The sequence below is a fragment of the Muscardinus avellanarius genome (genome assembly GCF_963383645.1).
Source record: "Muscardinus avellanarius genome assembly, chromosome: 21".
Lineage (NCBI taxonomy): Eukaryota > Metazoa > Chordata > Mammalia > Rodentia > Gliridae > Muscardinus > Muscardinus avellanarius.
Genome location: NC_137807.1, coordinates 2,596,301 through 2,620,000, shown reverse-complemented (window position 1 = coordinate 2,620,000; position 23,700 = coordinate 2,596,301). Strand labels below are relative to the sequence as shown.

The window sequence follows — 23,700 nt, the reverse complement described above, 5'->3', positions numbered from 1 at the left end:
CTGAGACAGGAGGATCCCAGGTTCAAAGAAGGCCTTGGCAACTTAGCAAGATCTTGTTTCAAAATAAAATTAAGTGCTGGGCGTGGTGGCGCGCGCTTGTCATCCCCGCGCTTGGGAGGCGGAGTCAGGAGGATCGCGCAGGTTCGAAGCCAGCCGTGCTGGTGTAAGAGACCCTGTTTCCAATAAAGAAGTATAAAATAGGTCTGGGAGTGTAGCCCGGAGGTAGAAGGGCTTCCAGCAACAACAACGAAGCCAAAATAGGGCCGAGAGTGTAGCTCTTAGATAGGATGTCCCTGGGTCCCATCCCCAGTGCCACAAATAAATTAATGAGTGAACGAATTAACAAAAATTAGAAACAAAAGGCCTGAGGATGGAGCTCAGAGGTAGAATGCCCCTGGGAGGTTCGATCCCGAGCACCACTAAAGACAGAAACAAACCCGCGACACGGAGCAGGCCAAGGGACGTACTTGAGGATGAGCCTGGTCAGGACGTCGTAGATCCTGCACTCCCAGTACTCGTAGTAGGACGCCAGCTTGGGGGCCTTGCCCGTGTTGGTGTGGACCACCAGTCCCTCGACCTTGGTCAGCAGAGGCCCGATAGCCAGGTACCACCGGACCATGTGGTCCACCTCCTTAGCTCTTTCCCGCTCGATGTGCTCAAAGAATTCCTTCACACCTGCAGAGGAAGACATCCGCGGCATTGCCGGGGGCTCAGCCCGAGTCACGAGCTGGGTGTCTGAGACAGTCGCTAGCCTCGGCCCAAAGCAGATGACCACTGGACACCGGAAGCCGAGACATGCATTAAGCCGGGCGCGGTGGGGCACACCCGTCATCCCAGTACTTGGGAGGCTGAGGCGGGAGGATCCCAGCTTAAGGACAGCCTCAGCAAGTACTGAGACTCGCATCATCTCGTCTACCTGGCGAGACCCGGTTTTCATGTAAAATAATAAAATAGGGCTGGGGGTGTAGCTCAGAGGTAGAATGCCCCTGGTTCAATTTCCAGTAACACACACACACACACACACACACACACACACACACACAGACATATCCCAAGGTATGGTGGCACACTCTTGTAATCCCAGTACTTGGAAGGCTGACACAGGAGAATCACGGGTTGGAAACCGGCCTGACAACACAGGGAGACTCTCCACAACCTTGTCATCCCGGTGCTTGGGAGGCCGGGGCAGGAGGATCCAGGTGTGTGGTGTGGCCAGCCTCAGCTACTTAGTGAGACCCTGCTTCAAAGATAAAGAATAAGAGCCGGGCGTGGTGGGCACGCTTGTTATCCCCGCGCTTGGGAGGTGGAGACAGGAGGATCGCGCAGGTTCGAAGCCGGCCGCGCTGGCTTAGGAGACCCTGTCTCTATATAAAAATATAAAATAGGTCTGGGAGTGTAGCCCGGAGGTAGAAGGGCTTCCAGGGACCCCAGTACCACACACACACACACACACAAATAGGGCAGGGTAGAGCCGGGCGTGGTGGCGCACGCTTGTAATCCCCGCGCTTGGGAGGCGGAGACAGGAGGATCGCGCAGGTTCGAAGCCAGCCGTGCTGGCGTAAGAGACCCTGTTTCAGATATATAAAATAGGTCTGGGAGTGTAGCCCGGAGGTAGAAGGGCTTCCAGGAACCCCAGTACCACCAAAAGGAAGGAAGGAAGGAAGGAAGGAAGGAAGGAAGGAAGGAAGGAAGGAAGGGAGGAAGGGAGGAAGGGAGGAAAAATTGGGCTGGGGTGTAGCTTGGAGGTAGAATGCCCCTGGGTTCCATCCCCAGTACTGCAAAAATAATTTTTAAAAAAATCATGACCAAGAGGGGTTTTTTGCTTATTCCTTAACCAAAGAGCCACGGAGTCAGCTCTACCTGGAAGCTCTTCCTCGTCTTTCGGAACGGGATATTTGAAGAGATTGACGGTCTCGATCAGGGTAAGCCTGGACAAAATGTCGTCGGCGTTCTTATGGATCTGGTGGACGAGGGATTCGAATTTCCCAATGGCCTGTTTGCACCGAGTTATATAGTCAGCAATACCTTTGGGAAAAAAGAATTGCGAGTTGGAGAGGTCGGGCCTCCGCTCTGCCCTTCTAGAAACCCGTCCTACCTAGAAGCCTGCGGAAATGACAGTTCAATCAAAGCAGCCTCAAAGAATTCCTCGTGTGCCCTGAAGTCTGAACTCAGCCAGCGCCGGGCGTTACCTAGAGAGTTCCAGTTCAGCCTCTTATATCCAGACCGAAATACTCTGATCAGCTCCTGGGAGTGGTCCTCCAGGAGGATGGTCTCCGCCTCGTTCAGCGTTCCGATGAGCTGATGGTAGTGGTCTAGCATGCGCTGGATCCCCTCCGTGTACCTGCGCACGGGCAGACAGTGACCCCCACCGCAAGCTCCGTCCCCACACCCCAAGATGATCCGGGACTCTGAACCCGGCTGCAGCCTGAGGCCAGAGATTTGCAGAAGCCAGGCGGGCGTGGCGGTGCACACCTGTGAACCCTGTACTTGGGAGGCTGAGACAAGAGGGTCACAGATTGAAGGCCAGCCCCTGGGTTCAATCCCCAGTACCAAGAAATAAAAATAAATAAATAGAAGAGATTTGCAGGGGACTGGGGCTATAGCTCAGCCTTAGAATACTTGCCCTGCGCTGGGTAGAATCTAACATAGTGGAAATAAAAAATAAAGTCGGGCGTGGTGGCGCACACTTGTAATCGCAGCATTCGGGAGGCTGAGACAGGAGGATCGCGGTTCGCGGACAGCCTCAGCTACTTAGTGAGGCCCTTGGCAACTTAGTGAGACCCTGTTTCAAAATAAATAATAAAAAATAGGGCTGGGGATGTAGCTCAGAGGTAGAACACTCCTGGGTTCCATCCCTAGTACCACCAAAAATGTAGTTTGTATCAACATGTGATAGGTTTATTATTGTTATTTTTAGAATAAATTCATACTTTGAAAACTTCCAAGTCTTAATTTAAAATGTGATCAGTAGTTAGTTATATGAACCAGGCGTGGTGGCGCCCGCTTGTAATCCCAGTACTTGGGAGGCTGAGACAGGAGGATCACAGGTGCGCGGACAGCCTCAACTACTTAGGCCCTTTGCAACTCAGTGAGACCCTGTTTCAAAATAAGGAATGAAAAATAGGGCTGGGGGTGTAGCTCAGAGGTAGAATGCCCCTGGGTTCCACCCCCACTGCCGCAAAATAATTAATAAAAGAAAAAAAACCTGCCTTCTGAGTCTTTGCGCACTCGTTCTCCCGCACATCCTAAGAGTCCCTAAAATAAGACTACGCCTGGATCTTTACCTAAGAAATTTGTCCTCCTGGAGAGCGACGTTCCTCGCCAGCTCAGGCACAGTGAATCCCAGCTGTTCCAAGTACTTGGTTTCATTAATGATCTCTTTGAGGGCTGGAGAGAAGTTGATTGTAAACACGAGCCCCTTCTCCAGGCTGGCCGACTCCTCAGGAGCCGTGGAGGACTGTGGGAGGGACAGGCGCATCAGCCGGGCGGGCGAGGCCGGGCAGCCCGAGGGGCTGCGGGGTCCACACCGCCCAGGGGAGGGGGGCCTCTGGACACCGTCAGCACGGGCCGCCTGCCCCAGCACTGAGGGCAACCGCTGCAAGGGGAACCGCTCCTGAAGAGTTGTGTTTAAGCTGGGTGTGGTGGTGCAGGCTTGTCATCCGGCATTCAGGAGGCTGAGACAGGAGGATCACGGTTTGCGGACAGCCTCAGCTACTTAGTGAGGCCCTCTGCAACTCAGTGAGACCCTGTTTCAAAATACAGAATAAAGAATAAAAAATAGGGCTGAGGGCATAGCTCAGAAGTAGAATGCCCCTGGTATAAATGGGGAAACTGAGGCGGGTGGGGCACCTTGGTGAGGAGGCTTCTCTTCATGAGGTTGGGCAGGGTCTGCTCCGCCATGTCCCGCCACTGCTCAAACTTCCGGTCCTCGTACTCCTTCATGGTCCGGCCCACCTCCAGGTACTTCTGCTTTACCTGGGGAAGAACCAGGCTGCTGTGGCCTCGTCCTGGGGAGGGACGTTTGCTCACCCAGCATATCTACCTATCTATCTATCTATCCATCCATCCATCCATCTATTATATCTACACAGAATGCACCTTTTTTGCTTTATGGCACTGAGGATGGAGCCCAAGAGCGTTCTACCTCTGAGCTATACCCCCAGCCCTATTTTAATTTTATTTTTATTTTGAAACAGGGTCTTGCTAGGTTGCCCAGTCTTGCTACTTGCTGAGGCTGGCCTCAAACCTGACATCCTCCTATCTCAGCCTCCCAAGTACTGGGATTACAGGCATGCGCCACCATGCCCAGCTCAAAGGGTAGTTTTAAATATGAGCCCTAAACCAGGCGTGCACTGTAATCTCAGTGCTTGGGAGGCTGAGACGGGAGGATGGCAGGTTCCTGGCTAGCCTCGGCAACCTGGCGAGCTCCTGTTTCAAAACAAAAATAAATAAAATAGAGCTGGGGGTGAAGCTTGGAGGTAGAATGTCCCAGGGCTCGATCCCCAGTGTGAGGAGGAGGAAAAAGAAGAGGAAAAATAAAAGGAAGATAAGGAGGAGAAAAAAAAGAAATATAAGCCCTAGATCAAAGACCAGAAGAGGGAGCCTCTTACTTGCAGGGGTGAGGCAGGGACAGGGGCTCACGCCCGCCATCCCAGTACTTGGGAGGCTGAGACATGTTCAAGGACAGCCTCGGCAAGTAGTGAGACTCTCAGAAACCCAGCAAGACCCTGTTTCAAAATAAAAAACAGAGAGGTAGAAATACCCTTAGGTTTTCACCAAATAAGTAAGTAAGTAAACTGCAGGTGTGGATTTGGAATCGATATGCTTCTCACGCGGGCAGCAGTGGAGGTAAGGATGCTCCTGTATCCTCCAGGAGGCCCCTTGGCTAGGATTCAGGCAGGAATACGAAAAGGCCGCGCACCTCCTGCCCGCGCTCGCTGTCCAGGATCTCCTCCACCTCCTGGAACCGGAGGATGGTGTGCTTGATGCGATGGAACAGGGACCGCTCCCAGTAGATGGCGCCCGCCACCGGGGGGTGGTTCTTGTACAGGGGAGGGTTATCCAGGTTTTGCAGGAAGATCCTGTTAACTATGTCAATCTGAAAAGAAGCCGGCTGCGCTCAGTGACGGCCCGGGGACCAGAGGGACCGAAGCGGCCACGGAGATCTTTAAGACGTGCCGACCAGAACATCAAGGCCCAGGCTCAGGTGTTGATGACTGTTTTTCGTTTTTGCTTTTTGCGGTACTGGGGATAGAACCCAGGGGCATTCTGCCCCCGAGCTCCACCCCTAGTCCTATTTTTTATTCTTTAGTTTGGAACAGGGTCTCAGTGAGTTGCGCAGGGCCTCACTAAGTAGCCGAGGCTGTCCACGAACCGCGATCCTCCTGTCTCAGCCTCCCGAATGCTGGGATTACAAGGGCGCCACCATGCCCGGCTGATGACTGCTTTAATTATTTGCCTCTTCCTATGTTTTCTTATGCTTTTTAGCATGTGTGTGTTAGTTACTGGGGATTGAAGCCAAGAGTGTTCTACCTCTGAGCTACACCCCCAGTCCTATTTTATTGTATTATTTTGTAGCCGGGCATGGTAGTGCACACTTGTAATCCCAGTACTTGGGAGGCTCAGACAGGAGGATCACATGTATGGGAAAAGCCTCAGCAACTTAGTGAGGCCTTCTGCAACTTAGTGAGAACTTGTTTCAAAATAAAGAATAAAAAATATAATTAAGCCTGGCATGGTGGCGAATGCTTGTAATCCCAGCATTCAGGAGGCTAAGACCGGAGAATTACAGTTCACGGACAGCCTCAGCTACTTAGCAAAGCCCTCTGCAACTCAGTGAGACCCCGTTTCAAAATTTAAAAAGACTTAAAAAATTGGGCTGGGGGTGTAGCTCAGAGGTACAGTGCCTCTGGGTTCCATCCCCAGTACTGCAAAAATAAAATAGAGTTGAGAGTACAGCTTGGAGGTAGAATGCCCCAAGGTTCAATTCCCAGTACCACAAAACACTAATACTAATAATTTTGAAATGAGGGCTCACTAGGTTGCGGAGGGCCTCACTATGTTGCTGAGACTGACCTGCGATCCTCCGGTCTCAGTCTCGCAAGCACTGGGGTTCCGGGCATGCGCCACCACGCTCGGCGTTGGGGACCTGTTTACCTGGGGAAATTGCTCATTTCAGCCGGGCGTGGTGGCGCACGCTTGTAATCCCAGCACTCGGGAGGCTGAGACTTGAGAATCACCGTTCAAGGCCAGCCTCAGCTACTACTTAGTGAGGCCCCTTTGCAACTCAGTGAGACCCTGTTTCAAAATTTAAAAAGAATGAAAAATAAGGCTGGGGTGCAGCTTGGAGGTACAGTGCCCCTGGGTTCCATCCCCAGTACCACAAAAAGAAAGAAAGAAAGAGAAGAAAGAAAGAAAGAAAGAAAGAAAGAAAGAAAGAAAGAAAGAAAGAAAGAAAGGAGGGAAGAAGGGAGGAAGGAAGGAAGGAAGGGAGGGAGGGAAAAGCAAACCGCCGAGTTTCTCCGTATTTCGGGGGCCTGACGGAGTCGGCGCTTCACGGCGGTGGCTCGAGGATGCCCTGTTACCTCTTTGCAATACTGCACAAGGATGTCGTTAAACTTCATCATCATCTGCCGGTTAATAGCCTCCCGCGAACGAATGTGCTTAAATTTTAAAAGCATGTCAAACGCCGCCTCCGCGGACCGGAGGGTCTTAAAAGATTCGTCTATAAAATTTTTGGCCTCTTTCTCAATAACCTGCAAAAAAAAAAAAAAGAAAAAGAAATAGAGAGATTAAAAAATAATAATAATAGCCTTCATGTTCCTGTAATTTTCCTTCAAAAACAAAGTGGTGAGAAATGAGGGGAAAAAAATTTGGTGACTTGAACAGATTTCTTTTTTTTTTTTTTTTGGTGGTACTGGGGGTGGAACCCAGAGGCTTTCTACCTCCGGGCTACACTCCCAGACCTATTTTATATTTTATTTGGAAACAGGGTCTCACTAAGTTGCTGAGAGCCTCACTGAGTATTCGAGGCTGGCTCTGAACCTGTGCGATCCTCCTGTCTCAGCCTCCCAAGCGCTGGGATGACAAGTGTGTGCCACCACACCCTATCGCACTTTATTTTTTATTTTTATTTATTTATTTATTTATTTTTCGTGGTACTGGGGATGGAACCCTTCTACCTCCGGGCTACACTCCCAGACCTATTTTATATTTTATTTAGAAACAGGGTCTCTTAAGCCAGCGAGGCTGGCTTCGAACCTGCGTGATCCTCCTGTCTCTGCCTCCCAAGCGCGGGGACTACAAGCATGCGCCACCACGCCTGGCATCTATCCCACTTTAATAGAAGCTGGTATTAACTAAAAACGACAGATACTGGGGACTGAATTTAGAAGCATTCTAGCTCCGAACTACATCCCCAGCCTATCTATCTATCTATCTATCTATCTATCTATTTATTTATTTATTTATTTATTTATTTATGGAGGGACTTTGGGGGCTCAACTAAGAGGTATTTTTACCAACTCACATCTACATTTTCAGCCCGTTTATTTTGTTTTGTTTTGTTTTGATACAGGGTCTCATTAGGTTGCTGTAAGTCTCATTAAATTTGAAGCTGGCCTCAAACCTGCAAAGCTCCTGTCTCAGCCTCCCAAATACAGAGATTATAGCCGGTGTGGTGGTGTACACTTGTGATCCCAGCGCTTGGGAGGCTTTGACAGGAGGATTGCACAGGTTCAAAGCCAGCCTCAGCTACTTAGTGAGGCTCTCAGCAACTTAGTGAGACTCTGTTTCCAAATAAAGTATAAAGTAGGTCTGGGAGTGTAGCCCAGAGGTAGAAAAGCCCCTGGGTTCCACCCCTAGTGCCACAAAAAAAGTAAAAAAATAAACAAATACAGGGATTATAGGCATGTACCACCATAGCTGGCTTTGCATTGATTTTCTGATCTCTTTCACTGACCAGATCAAATAGAAGCAGAAAGAAAGTTTTGCCATATTTTTTTAAGACATGGGAAAGATATCGGGTCGCAGTGGCGCACGCTTGTAATCCTAGTACTTGGGAAGCTGAGACAGGAGGATTGCGGGTTCAAGGCCAGCCTCAGCAACTTGGTGGGGCCCCCTGCAACTTAGTGAGACCCTGTTTCAAAATAAAGTATAAAATAGGTCTGGGAGTATAGTCCGGAGGTAGGAAAGCCCCTGAGTTCCATCCCCAGACCTGCAAAAAGAAAAAGAAAAAAAAAAAAGAGTAAAAAATAGGGCTGGGGGTATAGCTCAGAAGTAGAATGCCCCTGGGTTTCTATCCTCAGTACTGGAAAAAATTAATTAAAAAGAATAATCAGCCTCACTGAACAACCCCAAGGTTGGGAAGCCCGGCCGCGCCCCCGGCGGCGGGGTTACTTGCCAGCACTTCGATCCTGAAGTCATCCATCACGTACTTCCAGTACTGGGAGGCCTTGATGCTGAAGGGGTCAAAGGTCAGGCTCTCCATGGGGCTGATCAGGCTGTCCACCCTGCACAGGACGTCGTCGATGCGCTTGGGGTCCCCCGTCACCGCCTTGAGCTCCGGCCCAAAGATGTTGTAAAATTCCTCCATCACCTGTCCGCTCAAAGAGAAACAGTGGGAGCGGGTTCCGTTTGGGTTCGCCCAGGGGGTGTTCTAGCTACAGACGGACAGACGCCACATCTGGATGACCCAAAGAGACCCCCTCCTCCCCACCTAAGGCCGTGGTGACCGTGTCCACGATGTGGGAAAAATTCAAACAAACAAACAGCTGAGTTGTTGGTGCACAGCGCTTCCCAGCTCTGGTGACAAGAGAACAGACCCCCACGCCCGCCCCGGCCACCAAATCGCAACTGTGCGATCCAGCCCTCCGCAGACAGACGAACTAAGTGCCTTCGAAGTTTGTACTTGGCAGAGCCGGGCGCGGTGGCCCACGCTTGTCATCCCAGAGTTTGGGTGGCTGAGCCAGGAGCATTGTAGGTTTGTGGCCAGCTTCAGATACTTAGTGAGGCCCTTTGCAACTCAGTGAGACCCAGTTTCAAAATAAAGAATAAAAGCCGGGCGTGGTGGCGCACGCTTGTCATCCCCGTGCTTGGGAGGCGGAGACAGGAGGATCGCGCCGGTTCGAAGCCAGCCTCAGCTACTGAGTGAGGCTCTCAGCAACTTAGTGAGACCCTGTTTCCAAAGAAAGTATAAAATAGGCCTGGGAGTGTAGCCCGGAGGTGGAAAGCCCCTGGGTTCCACCCCCCGTACCACCAAAAACAACAATAACAACAAAAACTCACATCTTTAAAAAAAAATAAACAAAATAAAGAATAAAATCAGGGCTGGGGATGTAGCTCGGAGGTAGAATGCCCCTGGGTTCCATCCCCAGTACTGCAAACAAACAAACAAAAATAAATTGCATTTGGGCTGGCTGTGGTCCTCGCTCCTGAGCCCAGTGTTTGGGAGGCTGAGACAGGAGGATCGCAGGTCCACAGCCAGTCTCAGCCCCACCCGCCCCGCCACACGCACTGTCCGCTCACACCTGCAAAATGTCGTAGAGGTCTTGGCAGATGGAGGCCATGTAGTCCGTCCTCTCAAACAGCCGTTTCCGGTCAAACTCCCAGCGCGCTTCTCGGCCCGAGGCCTCGATCTTGGCGCGGGTGTCGAAGTAGGCCTTCTTCCACAGCTTCAGGGTGCTCTTGGCGTCCAGGGTCTTGTGCTGGGCGCTTGAGCGATTCTCTCTGCAGAGCAAGGAGGCACCCTGAGCGTGGCGGGGGCCCTCGGTTTCCCCGGGGCCACCAGGGAAGAAAGCCCCCATTAAAACCAAAGAGACAGCCGGGCGTGGCGGCGCACGCTCGTCATCCCGGCACTGGGGAGGCTGAGACAGGAGGATCGCGGTTCGCGGCCAGCCTCAGCTACTTAGCGAGGCCCTCTGCAGCTCAGCGAGACCCGGTTTCAAAATAAAGAATCAAAAATAGGGCAGGGGGTGGAGCTCGGAGGGCAAATGCCCCTGGGTTCCATCCCCGGACCCGCAAAAAAAAAAAAAGTCTAAATAAATAAATGAAGCAAAGAGGCCGCGGCCGTACTTGAACAGGGTGCGCAGGTTGACCACCCGGCAGACCCTCTCGGCGATCTCCCAGGCGATGCGCTCCATGAGCGGGATCATGCGCTCGTCTTTGTTGTAGTGGCGGGAGATGATCCACACCATCCGCAGCGCGCTCACCATGGACGGGATGGTGTCCAGCACCACGCTGAAGCTTGAGCCGTGCGTCAGGTTCTGCCCGAGAGGCCCACATGGGGAGAGACGAGGGGAGAGCGAGAGGGAGGGCGTCCCGGGGGCCTGAGCTCTGGGGAGCAGGAGGGCTCAGAAAACCAAGGCGGGCAAGAAGTTTCACTCTAATTCAAAATAAACATCCTGTCGTCGTGCTAGGAATCGAACCCAGCGGTGTTCTGCCTCTGAGCTGCACCCCCAGCCCTTTGTAATTTTTTAAATTTTGAAACAGGGTCTCACTAAGTTGCTCAGTCTCGCTGAGTTGCTGAGGCTGGCCTTGAACCCGTGACCCTCCTGTCTCGGCCTCCCAAGTACAGGAGTGGCAAGTGTGCACCGCCACGCCCGGCCAAAATAAGTAGACTTATCATGGAAGGAAGCGTTTAACAAACAGAAGAGAATTGGCACAGGTGTGTGCGTGCCGACGTGGAAAGATAAAGTTTACAATTAAATAAGTCAACTTGTGGAAGTGTAATAAAGCCAGAGTATGTTTATACAGTAATATACAGAGAGCTGGGTGTGGCGGTGCACACCTGTAATCCCAGCATTCGGGAGGCTGAGACAGGAGGATCACGGTTCACGGCCAGCCTCAGCTATTTAGTGAGGCCCTTGGCAACTCAGGGAGACCCTGTTTCAAAATAAAGAATAAAAAAATAAGGCTGGAGGTGAAGCTCGGAGGTAGAATGCCCCTGGGTTCCATCCCCAGTAATGAAAAAAAAACAACCATTCAAGCTGGGCGTGGTCATCCCGGTACTTGGGAATGTGAAACAGGAGGACCTCAGGTTTAAGGCCAGCCTCAGTACCTTAGTGAGACTCTCCAAAACTTAAACCCTATTTCAAAATAAAAAATAAAAAAGGAGCCGGGCATGGTGGCACACACTTGTAATCCTAGTACTTGGGAGGCTAAGACAGGAAGATCCCACAGGTTCGAAGCCAGCCTCAGCTACTTAATGAGGCTCTCAGCAACTTAGTGAGACCCTGTTTCCAAATAAAATAGGTCTGGGAGTTTAGCCCGGAGGTAGAAAACCCCTGGGTTCCATCCCCAGTACCACTACATAAATAAATAAATATTTTTTATTTTTATTTTTTTATATGTATTTATTTTTGCGGGTTTGGGGATGGAACCCAGGGGCATTTGACCTCCGAGATACACCCCCTGCCCTATTTTTTTTATTCTTTATTTTGAAACCAGGTCTCAGTGAGTTGCAGAGGGCCTCGCTTAGTAGCTGAGGCTGTCCACGAACCACGATCCTCCTGTCTCAGCCTCCCGAATGGTGGGATGACAAGTGTGCGCCACCACGCCCGGCAATAAATATTTTTAAAAAGGCTACGGGCGTAGCTCAGAAGTCGAATGCCCCTGGGTTCAATCCCAGTACCACAAAATGTGCCGCTGTGCCATCTCCCTGGTGGGGCCGGCGCCCACTACCTTGAAGTGGCGCTCCACGGTGGACAGGAAGCGCACGTTGTCCGAGGCCTCCGTGTGGAACTTGAACAGCTCCGCCAAGACCGGCTGCAAGTTGGCCACGAGCATGGAGTCGGATTCCTTGATGACCTCCAGGACCTTCCTGACCGTCGGGAGCTTCGTCTGCTCGTGCAGAGCGCTGAGGGTTGCGTTCCTTTCCCGCCAGAACTCGATTTCGGCCAGGGGGCCGTTACCCTGGCGGGGACGGGACACGCGTCCCTCACGGTTAGCGGGGGGATTCACACAGAGACGCAACCATAGTCCTATCAGACCATGCCTGAAGCCGGCCCTACCTCTGCGCAGCTCAGTTATTCGAGCCAACGCACCCTCTGTCTTATTTTAGTTAGTTGAGTTGGGTTTTCTGTTTCGGGGGGCAGCCCAAAACAGGAACATCCTGATTGATTCGCAGGATCATCTCTTATCAATCTAGGCGACACTGTGGTGTCAGCCTGCTATGGTCTGAGTACAGAACGTCTCCTGAAGGGCTCCTGCATTGATGTTTAGAGCTGGTATTGTCAAATCACGATGGCGCTGGGCGTGGTGGCGCACGGCTGTCATCCCAGTACTTGGGAGACTGAGACAGGGAGATCGCAGGTTCGTGGTCAGCCTCACCAACTTAGCAAGGTCCTCAGCAAGTTAGTGAGACCCTGTTTCAAAATAAAAAATAAGCCAGGCATGGTGGCACACGCTTGTAATCCCCACGCTTGGGAGGCGGAGACAGGAGGATCATGCAGGTTCAAAGCCAGCCGCGCTGGCTTAAGAGACCCTGTTTTCAAATAAGATATAAAATAGGTCTGGGAGTGTAGCCCAGAGGTAGAAGGGTTTCCAGGAACCCCAGTACCACAAAATAAATAAATAAATAAAAATAAAAATAAAGAATAAAGAATAAAAGATAGGGCAGGGGATGTAGCTTGGAGGTCAAATGCCCCTGGGTTCCGTCCCCAGATATGAAAAAAAAAAAAATCAGGCTGAAAGTGTAGCTCGGAAGTAGGATGCCCCTGGGTTTAGTCGCCAGCACCACCAAAAAAAAAATTTTTTTAATTTAAATTTAAATTTTAATTTTAAAAATTAAAAATTAAAATAGGGCCAAGGTACAACTCAGTGGTAGAAGTTCAATCCCCGGTTTTAAAAAAAAATGTGACAGTTCTAATCTCGTCCGTGGACAAATCCATTGTAACTGATTTACTGTGTGGTAACCCGGGCAGGTGGGGTGTAGTCTTGGGGGCTGTGCACATGACCTTGAGTCACAGCCCTTACCAGCCCCCTCTCCCCTCCTGCCTCCTTGATGTGAGAGCAGACCCTCTTTCTCCTCCCGCCACCACGCGCTAAGCTCCACAGATACAACCCGGCCCGACGTGGACTGAGCCCCTGAAATCTCCAGCACTCTGAGCACATAAACCCTCCTTCCTCCAGGTTGCTGCCGTCAGGTTTGTTGAGACACACACTAAAATCAGAAAGCCCAGGAATGATACCTTAGGTGTGCTTACTTACATCTTTTTTTTTCCCCCCACAGTGCTGGGGATTGAACCCAGGTCCTCATGCATGCCAAGCACACTGTGACCTCTTAAGGACATCACAGAGCAATTTAAAGAGGAAGAGGGGCTCGCTTGTGCAGAGGCACAGGCTCCCAGCTCTTTCCTGGGGTAGAAAGTTGGACTTGTACCGTTTGTTTCTTTTGTGGTACTAAGGATTGAACCTAAGGGTGTCCTACCTCTGAGCTACATCCTGGCCCTATTTTATTTTTTCACTGTGAAATGAAGCCTCACTAAGTAGCTGAGGCTGGCGGCGGCACTGCCATCCTCCCGTCTCAGCCTCCCGAGAGCTGGGATTATTCCAGGCGTGCGGCCCTGCGCCGGCGGTATCGGGGCTTTGGAAGCCTGCGCGGGTCACCTGCGGCGTCTTCTTCAGCTGGCTTTCGACAGCTGCAGAGATCTGGTTCAGCCAGTTGATGACGCACTGCTCCAAGACCTCCACGGTGTCGGGGTCCGCCGCCAGGTCAGCCACCTCTCCCTCCACGCTGATGCTCGGCATTTCCAACTTGATCTCCCCTGGCAGAAAGAAGACGGTGAGCCCGCCCCTGGCCGAGGAGAAAGGCTGCCCACACGAGCGCGCGCGAGGCCCCCAGCCGGCTCTCTGCCCCGTACCTCCGCCTGGGCACGGCTGACATCTTGTCTCTGGGCCTGATCTCTCTCCCATTTTCCATCACTAAGACTGTGAATGATTATTTCAGTGGTAAAAATCCATGTGAACGAGTGACTGACTGAACTTCCAACCCAGGCAGTTTAAGTTTTAAAACTTGAAGCTGGAGCCGGGCATGGTGAGGCATGCCGGGCATCCCAGCACTTGGGAGGCTGGGACAGGAGGAGCGCAGTTCACAGCCAGCCTCAGCTACTTAATGGGGTCCTTGGCAACTCAGTGAGACCCTGTTTCAAAATAAATCATTTAAAAAATAGGGTTGGAAGGAGAAGGAGGAGGAGGAGGAAAGGCTGGGAGTGTATCTTGCAGGTAGAGTACCCCCCTGAGTTCCATCCCCAGTACCCCCCCCCCAACACACACACACACATCTCCTAGATTTATTTGTGCTGCTTTTTAATTTTTTTTTTGTGTGTGTGTGTGTGTGTGTGTGGTACCAGGGGCATTCTACCTGTGAGATACACTGCCAGCCCCATTTTATTTTTTATTTTGAAATAAGGTCTTGCTAAATTGCTGAGTTTGGCCTCGAACCTGCAATCTTCCTGTCTCGGCCTCCCAAGTACTGGGACGACAGGTGTGCACCACCACACCCAGCCTATTTTTTATTTCTGCAACAAGGTCTTGCTAAGTTGCTGAGGGTCTCACTAAATTGCCGAGGCTGTCTTCGAACCTGCGAGCCTCCTGTCGGAGCCTCCCAAGTACTGGGATGACAGACGTGTGACACCACGCCCGGCTTACGGTTCTTCTCAAAGGAGAAGTCTGGAGCCTCACCTTCGAGCTGCTGCATTGTTCTCTGAATGCTGTTTGCAAATTTCTGGACGTTCATCAGAAATTCATCCCGTATCAGCTGGACGCTGTGGTACTCCACCGCCTCCCCGGGCACACTGGGCAGGTCCAGCTCGTACAGAAACATGTCCGACCCGTCTGCAGCGGTGGCTCCCTGGGCCGCCTCTGTCTTGTGCTGATTGAAGGACAGCGCTGGCATAAACACCTGGAAAGCCGAGTTTATTTATTTACTTACTTATCTTTATTTCGTGGTACTGGAGATGGAACCCAGGGACATTCTACCTCCGAGATACACCCCCCAGTCCTTTTTTTTTTTCTTTCTTTCTTTCTTTTGAAACAGGGTCTCACTGAGTTGCAAGGGGGCCTCACTACGGAGCTGAGGCTGGCCGCGAACCGCGATCCTCCTGAATGCTGGGATGACAAGCGCGCGCCACCACGCCCGGCTGCCGATGCTATTTCGTGATGAAGAGGTTCACTTGCTTAGGAAGCCGGCCAGGGTTCCCGCGTTCCCCCAAAGTCACACTACAGAAGGGCGGGTGCGCAGCGGGCTGCCTGCCCTCACTCACGTGACACAGGATGCTCCTCAGGAAGTGGAGCAGGTGCGCGTTCATGACCCCGTACTCCATCGTCTGCGGCATGATCTCCATCGCCTCCTTCATGTCGCTGGCTTCGGGGATCGACTCTACATAGAAGAGGATGGGGAATCCCAGCGTTCGGGAGGCTGAGACAGGAGGATCGTGGTTCGCGGACAGCCTCAGCTACTTAGGCCCTTTGCAACTCAGGGAGACCCTGTTTCAAAATAAAGAATAAAAAATAGGGCTGGGGATATAGCTTGGAGGTAGAATGCCCCTGGGTTCCATCTCCAGTACAGTAAAAATAAATAAATAAATAATAATAAATAAAATCGGGCTGGGTGTTTGGCTCAGAGGTAGAATGCTCCTGGTTTCAATCCTCGACACTAAATAAAGAAATACAAAAATGTCTGGGGGAGCCAGGCATGGCGGCATGTGCCTGTAGTCCCAGTACTTGGGAGACTGAGGCAGGAGGAACACAGGTTCAAGGCCAGCCTCAGCAAGACCCAGTTTCAAAATAAAAAACAAAGGAGCTGGGTAGGGTGGCATACTCCTGTAATCCCAGTACTTGGGAGCCGAAGACAGGAGGATCGCAGGTTCAGAAGCAGTCTCCGCAACTTAGATTCTCAGCAACCTAGCAAGATTCTGTCTCAAAATTAAAAATAAAAGGGGCAGGGGATGTGGTTCAGAGGGGGACCACCCTGGGGTTCAGTTCTGGTCTCACCAGAAAAAGAAGAAAGAGGAAGAGGAGGAGGAGAAAGACGCTCACAGGCGTGTGTAAACAACCACACCACACAGCATGCACACACTTGTACACACATGTACACACACACACGTACACACAGCATAAAGGTACCTTTTGTGTTTCGGAGAAAAAACACCACATCCTGGCCCAGGAACTCCTCGGGCACCGGTGTGCAGCGCACGTGGAGGTAGGGTCTCTCCACAATGCACTTCACCATCCTCTGAAACGGGGACCCCACATGGTCACGCTCCGACACCTCCGCTCCCGCAGAGTCCCACGTTCGTGTCCACTGCACTCCCTGCCCCGGCGCGGAGGCCTCGTTTCCTGGGACGCGGCCAGACACGACCCTGACCCTCAACTCCGAGCCCGGCTCCTCCTCTAAGGGGCCAGCGGTGGCCCAAATTCCCCAGCTGCCCTGGGAGAGGCCAGGATGGAGCGCTGCTGGCCAGCCACCCAAGCCAGGCTGAGGGCCTGCTACGGGGCAGACAGATCCGTGAAGCCACTCAGTGCGATTCCTGAGCTCGGGCCGCTGCGCGCTGCACCTGGGCTTTCAGCTCCACGCTGGGGACTTCTGCAGCATGGCCTTCCAGCCTGTGCCCGCCCAGCCCTGTGGGGCCTGAAGACAGAGCTGGCCCAATGGCTCCTGTGAACATACTCAAAACTGTTGTTGTTTTTAGTTTTTTGTGTGTGCAGTACTGGAGATGGAAGCCAGGGGCATTCTACCTCCAAGCTACAGACCCAGCCCGATTTTTTATTCTTTATTTTGAAACCGGGTCTCACTGAGTTGTAAAGAGCCTCGCTAAGTAGCTGAGGCTGTCTGCGAACCGTGATCCTCCCGTCTCAGCCTCCCAAATGCTGGGATGACAAGCGTGCACCACCACGCCCGGCTGCCTCTAAACCTGAGGTCCTATCAGCTTGGCCTCCGGGGTTGGGTGGGGGCTGAGTGACCAAGGCCACCTGTGGATGCTCTGTGGCTATGTCTGGGCCCCAGCAGGATCTCTGAACACAGGGACCAGCACCGGGCAGCAGTACCCTGGGCCTGTGGTTGCACGCAAGTGCTGGGCAGAGTCGGTGCCGTCCACAGAATCCATGGGCGAGGACGGCGGGGCTCAGGCGGGCCTCTCCGGGCTCCTGGACTCTGCTGGTACTAATGCACATCTTTCCCCTGTGATAAACTGTAACTGTGAGCATTCGAGCTGACGGCATCCTGAGAGCCCTTCCAGCCAGCCACTGACTCTAAGGGTGGCCCTGAGGACACGGGATTCTGTATCCCTCGGATGCCCGGGGCCCCGCTCGCCCATCAGGGAGACCAGACAGCCGTGCGTACCTTGGTAGACATGGTCTCGTACATCTCTCTGGCCATTTCTTCCTCCTCCAGGGGAAGCTCCAATGAATCGCTTCTCAGCTGTGAATTCTTAGCTGCAATACCCGATTCTGCAGGAAGAGAAGATCAGAAAGTTAGCTTTCCCACCACGGAAGAGCCCCCCTGTCTCGTGCCTTCTGCATACTGCCTCTTGCATTCAAAAACATCTTATCAAAAACGCCGGCCATGGTGGGGCGCGCCTGTCATCCCAGCACTGGGAAGGCTGAGACAGGAGGATCGCAGGTTCGAGAACAGCCTCAGCAACTTCGTTGAGACTCTTAGCAACCTAGCAAGACCCTGTTTCAAAAGGAGAAATAAAAGCCGGGCACAGTGGCACATGCTTGTCATCCCAGCATTCAGGAGGCTGAGACAAGAGGATCACGGTTCGCGGACAGCTTCAGCTACTTAGTGAGGCCCTCTGCAACTCAGTGAGACCCTGTTTCAAAATAAAGAATAATAATTTTAAAAAAAAAAGGGCAGAGGGTGTAGCTCGGAGATCAAATGCCCCTGGGTTCCAACCCCAGACCCGCAAAAAAAAAAAAAAAAAGGGAAAAATAGCCGGGCATGGTGGCGCACGATTGTAATCCCCGCGCTTTGGAGGCGGAGACAGGAGGATTGCGCAGGTTCGAAGCCAGCCGCGCTGGCGTAGGAGACCCTGTTTCCAAAAATATAAAAATAGGTCTGGGAGTATAGCCCAGAGGTAGAAGGGTTTCCAGGAACCTTAGTACCACCAAAAAAAAAAAAAAAAAAAAAAGGGAAAAATAAAAAGGGCTGGGGCGTGGCTTGGCGGTAGAATGCCCCTCGATGGTTCAATCCCCAGTAACACACACACACACACGCACACACACACACACACGCACACACACGGGACGGGGCAGTCATATACGCGGGAGGGACCACACGTCAGATGACAGAGATGAGTAAGAAACCAGCCAATGATGGCTGCGGCCACCGTGGCTGGAGGAAGCCAGGAAGGTCCCCCTACGGCCTTCAGATGGAGCGGGGTCCTGCAGGCTCCTGGGTTTGGACTCGGGGAGAGGGGACTTCTGCTGCTCCTGGTCATTTCTGAGACAGCCCCAGGACACGTCCAGTCTCCACGTGTGTGAAGGGTTCAGGTCCCCGCCCCGCCCAACCTGCACCTGGCACTTTATCCGGGCCCTCGACTTGTTCATGGTCCGTCTCCTCCTCCTCTTCATCCTCTTCCAACTGCAAAGGCGTCTCAGCCTCTGCACAGCCGCACACATGGAGAGAAAATACAAGGCGTCACTTCTTTTCTTCTTTCTTTCTTTCTTTTTTTTTTTTTTTTTTTTTTGGTGGTACTGGGGCTCCTGGAAGGCCTTCTACCTTTGGGCTACACTCCCAGACACCTATTTTTTATATTTTTATTTGGAAACAGGGTCTCTTAAGCCAGCGCCCGCGGCTGGCTTCGAACCTGTGCCATCTTCCTGTCTCCGCCTCCCAAGCGTGGGGATTGCAAGCCTGCGCCACCACGCCTGGCCAATAGGGCGTCATTTCTAATGGCGCAAACCTCTGGCTCTCCCTGCAGCGGGGATTTGTGCCTGGGCCGGAAGCAGAACCGCGGGAATGATCGCGGAATTATACCAGCCCAGAAGCAGAAACAACCAGTAAGCACTAAAGAGGCCCGCGGAGCTCCACTTTAGCAATGCCAAAAAGTGTGCGCTTAAAAATGGCCACAGCGGCAAGCCACGTGTTCTATGTGGGTTCCCACTGTGTTAAAAATTGAAGGGCTTAAGCCGGGCGTGGTGGCGCACGCTTGTAATCCCCGCGCTTGGGAGGCGGAGACAGGAGGATCGCGCAGGTTCGAAGCCAGCCGCGCTGGCGTAAGAGACCCTGTTTCAAAAATATAAAATAGGTCTGGGAGTGTAGCCCGGAGGTAGAAGGGCTTCCAGGAACCCCAGTACCACCAAAAAAAATAAATTAAAAAAAAAATTGAAGGGCTTAGCCAGGCGTGGTGGTGCCCACGTGTGATGCCAGGACATGCGCGGCTGGGACAGGAGGATTGCAGGTTCTAGGCCAGCCTCAGCTGCTTTGTGAGGCCCTCTTCACAATAAAGGATAAAACAGGGCTGGGGGTGTAGCTCGGAAGTAGAATGCCTCTGGGTTCCATCTCCAGTACTGTAAAAAAATTTTTTGAAGGATTAAAAGAGGCTCAATTGCTGGGCATGGTGGCGCACGCTTATAATCCCCGCGCTTGGGAGGCTGAGACAGGAGGATCGCACAGGTTCGAAGCCAGCCTCAGCTACTTAGTGAGGCTCTCAGCAACTTAGTGAGACCCTGTTTCTAAATAAAAAAAATATAAAATAGGTCTGGGAGTGGGTCTCACCCCCAGTACCACCAAAACACAAACAAACAAAACACACACACACACACACACACACACACACACACAAAACATAAAGGGGCTGGGAGTGTAGCTCAGAGATAGAATGGCCATGTTCATTCTCAGTTCTGCACAAAAAAGCGTGTGAAACATGGTCTCGCTAAGTTGCTGCCCTGCGGTCCTCCTGTCTCAGTCTCCCAAATTCTGGGGTACAGGAGTGCACCACCACGCCTGCTTTATTTTTTATTTGTATTATTCTAGTGTGTGTGTGTGTGTGTGTGTGTGTGTGTGTGTGTGTGTGTGGTGCTGGGATCGAAACCAGGGGCATTTTACCTCTGAGCTCTACCTCCAGCACTTTATATTCTTTATTTTGAAACAGGACTTCACTAAGTAGCTGAGGCTGGCTGTGAACCTGCGATCCTCCTGTCTCCACCTCCCAAATCCTGGGATTAAAGTGTGTGCCACCACACCCGGCTTATATATTTATTTATTTGCAGTATTGGGGATTGAATCCAGGGGCATTGGGGATTGAACCTCGGAGATTGTATCTCCAAGCTACAGCCCCAGCCCTAGTTTTAATTTTTTATTTTAAAAACAGGGTCTCAACGCCGGGTATGGTGGTACACGCTTGTAATCCCTGCGCTTGAGAGGCTGAGACAGGAGGATCGCACAGGTTCGAAGCCAGCCTCAGCTGGCTTAAGAGACCCTGTTTCCAAATAAAATATAAAAATAGGTCTGAGAGGGTAGCCCGGAGGTAGAGGGCCCCTGGGTTCCATCCTCAGTACCACCAAAAACCCCCCAAAAACAGGGTCTCACTAAGATGCAGAGGGCCTCACTAAGTAGCTGAGGCTGGCTGTGAACTCACGATTCCTCCCGTCTCAACCTCCCAAGTACTGGGATTACAAGTGGGCGCCACAGTCTCGCTAAATTGCTGAAGACCTTGCTAAGTTGCAAACCTGCAATCCTCCTGTTTTAGCCTGCCAAGTCCTGATACTACAGGCTTGTGCCACCAAGTCCGGCTCCTTTGGCTTCTAATTTACATGTGGGTCACTATTAGTACAACTGAGCCTCTTTTATTTATTTTTATTTATTTATTTTTTGGTGGTACTGGGGGTGGGACCCAGAGGCTTTCTAATCCCAGGCTATACTCCCAGACCTATTTTTATATTTTATTTGGAAACAGGGTCTCTTAAGCCAGCTAAGGCTGGCTTTGAACCTGTGCGATCCTCCTGTCTCAGCTTCCTGAGTGGAGTGGATTACAAGCGTGCGTCACCATACCCAGCGTTGAGACCCTGTTTTTAAAATAAAAAATTAAAAATAGGGCTGGGGCTGTAGCTTGGAGATAGAATGCCCCTGATTCAATCCCCAATACTTTGTGCGTGTGTGTGTGTGCGTGTGTGTGTGTGTGTGTGTGTGTGTGTGTGTGTGTGTTTTACTGGGGAGTGAACTCAGTGGCCTTTTATCTCTGAGCTACACTCTCCAGTTTTACTTTTTACTTGGAAACAGAGCCTAAGTTGCTGAGGCTGGCCTGGAACTTGCCATCCTCCTGTCTCAGCCTCCCAAGTGCTGGGATGCCCAGCAGCGTGTACCATCACAGCTGGCTCTTTGCTCTTTTTCTTTCTTTTTCTTTTTCTTCCTTCCTTTCTTTTTCTTTTCTTTCTTTCTTTCTTTCTTTTTCTTTTTTTTTTTTTTTGTGGTACTGGGGTTCCTGGAAACCCTTCTACCTCTGGGCTATACTCCCAGACCTATTTTTATATTTTTATTTGGAAACAGGGTCTCTTGAGCCAGCTGAGGCTGGCTTCAAACCTGCGCGATCTTGTCTCTGCCTTCCAAGAGTGGGGATCACAAGCGTGCGCCACCACCGCGCCTGGCTTTCTTTTTTACATTTAAAATGCTAATTTGTTCAGCATCGACACTGAAAGCCTCTGTGGTTTCTTCTTCTTCCTTTTTTTGGTACTTGATTAAACCCAGGGGCGTTCTACCTCCGAGCTACGCCCCCAGCCCTATTTTTTATTCTTTATTTTGAAACAGAGTCTCACTGAGTTGCCAAGGGCCTCACTAAGTAGCTGAGGCTGGCTTCGAACCTGCGCGATCCTCCTGTCTCCGCCTCCCAATCCGGTTTCTGAAGCCCCGTTTTGGCGACATTACTCTGTAGCACAGAGGGGTCCTGGGAGGGAGGCGGTGGTCAGGGAGAGGGGAGAGCTGCGGGCGCTGGCCCCGGCCGCCACCAGAGCCCGGGGCTCACCGATCTCCACCTCCACCTCCTCGGGCACCATGGCGCGGTAGAAGAAGAGCGTGGCGGCGCCCTCCTCGTCGCTCGTCTGGTTGAGGAAGTGCAGGACCAGGTCCTCCACCTCGCCGTCGTCGCGGCTCATCAGCTCCTCGAAGGTGGCGGGCTCGGTGAGGCCGAAGGCGGTGTACACGCGGTCGCGCATCCACAGCACCCGCAGGTCGTCCATGGCTCCGACCCGGAGCGCAGCGCAGCCGGCCGAGCTGAGCCGGTCGGGCGTCCGCGGCAACGGCGTCCCTAGCAACGGCCCGCGCATGCGCCGCAGCCCGCTCCTGCTCCCGGCCCGCGGCCCGCTCGCGCATGCCACCTGCAGCCAGAGGCTCCAGGGCCAGGGCAGGGCCGGGGTTCTTTGGCTTTCTGGGCAAGCGAGCGCACAGTGAAGCGAACACCCACGTCTTAAAAAATATATATTTATTTGTCATTAGCAAAAGTCAGTCGTTCTGCTAGGAAGGTGCGGGTCTGTCCCTCCGGATTCCCCGCAGGGAGCGGCCCAGGAGGTGGAGAGGGCGGTGGGAACCCAGCTGGAGTCCAGGACTCGGGAATGCTCCAGTGTGGATTAACATTCTAACCGCTAGGCATCAGGCCCATTCCCTTCAGCCTCGGTGAAGGTCTCCCAAGCTTCCTCCGGGGGATAAGGCCAGTGGCGGCACAAGCAAACCCGCTTTAGGACGCCAGTGGAGAGACTTGTTGAGATGCAGGCTGAAGAACTGCTGGAGAAGTTTTTTGTTTTCCAAAAGAGGTCGAACCCTTAAAAAGCCTGGACACTGAGCTCAGCAACCTCGTGAGAGTTACCTGTGCTGTACACAGTCTGTGCCTGCACAAACCACCCAGGTTGGAAGGAGACCAGAATGTTGATATGAAACACTCCCTCCGAGCCAAGCATGGAGGGCGCCTGTCACCCTGGGGCTCAGGAGGCCCAGGCAGAAGGGTCGCGAGTTCAAGGCCAGCCTCGGCAACTTAGCAAGACCCAGTCTCAAACAAATAAAACAAAACGCCCATTCCAGGGATGAGGACTACAGCATCCGGCAGAAGGCAAGTGAGGACGCATGCCCTGCTCTGTAGATGAAGTGTCTGGTTTCTGCCTCAGGACTCCATGGACACACGTCTGAATGGAGACTGGAAGATGCGGCCGTGGCGGCTCACGTCCTCAGCAGGACAAGCGCACGTGGCCTCCTCCCGCAGCCGGCCGCTCTTCCTCTGGGCAATCGCTATCAAGGAAGTAACCTGTCTTAACTACATACAGAACGGTCTAGCAAAATAGCTTCCAATGGAAATGGAGCGGCCTCTCTGAGCAATCCACCGACAAGGTGAGGCGCTGCTGGTGCCTGAAAGACACCGCATCACAGCACTAGCAGGGTTAGTTCCAGTGGCTGGCATTATTCACTTGTTATATAATTATTCTACAGAATGACTGCGACGTCCACTTAAACGTGACTGTGTGCTCTGCTCTCTACCCTGGCCAGAGGTTTACCTTAAACAGCGGCCCATCTGGCAATCACCAGAGGGAGCCGTGGAGCCCCGCAGGCGGCCGCCCCCGCCTCTGGCTCTGTGGGACAGCGGGCCGCCACACTGCGCCACCTGGGGAACCTGCCCGAGGGTCCACCAGCGCCTGTTGTCAGGAACCACACGTGAAGGACAAACTGTGGCTGGCATTTTATCAAGAAGCAGCACACAATCTCAACTGTAACTCAAAAGG

At 52.3% G+C, this 23,700-nt stretch overlaps 1 protein-coding gene across 1 annotated transcript in view; it reads right to left on the bottom strand.

Moving 5' to 3' along the window:
- Nucleotides 1–22,173, bottom strand: part of DNAH10 (dynein axonemal heavy chain 10) — a gene marked incomplete at both ends in the record, with an annotated part of 118,287 nt that extends 96,114 nt beyond the window's left edge. The window contains 18 exons of the mRNA XM_080717600.1: nt 468–675; nt 1,861–2,025; nt 2,190–2,341; nt 3,285–3,457; nt 3,850–3,975; nt 4,922–5,098; nt 6,585–6,755; nt 8,402–8,596; nt 9,528–9,726; nt 10,072–10,262; nt 11,680–11,910; nt 13,606–13,763; nt 14,680–14,899; nt 15,261–15,376; nt 16,123–16,231; nt 17,339–17,445; nt 18,514–18,600; nt 21,960–22,173. Coding sequence (XP_080573726.1) covers nt 468–675; nt 1,861–2,025; nt 2,190–2,341; nt 3,285–3,457; nt 3,850–3,975; nt 4,922–5,098; nt 6,585–6,755; nt 8,402–8,596; nt 9,528–9,726; nt 10,072–10,262; nt 11,680–11,910; nt 13,606–13,763; nt 14,680–14,899; nt 15,261–15,376; nt 16,123–16,231; nt 17,339–17,445; nt 18,514–18,600; nt 21,960–22,173 — 2,999 coding nt within the window. The remainder of the gene's footprint in view (nt 1–467; nt 676–1,860; nt 2,026–2,189; nt 2,342–3,284; nt 3,458–3,849; nt 3,976–4,921; nt 5,099–6,584; nt 6,756–8,401; nt 8,597–9,527; nt 9,727–10,071; nt 10,263–11,679; nt 11,911–13,605; nt 13,764–14,679; nt 14,900–15,260; nt 15,377–16,122; nt 16,232–17,338; nt 17,446–18,513; nt 18,601–21,959) is intronic.
- Between the last annotated feature and the right edge of the window lie 1,527 nt (nt 22,174–23,700).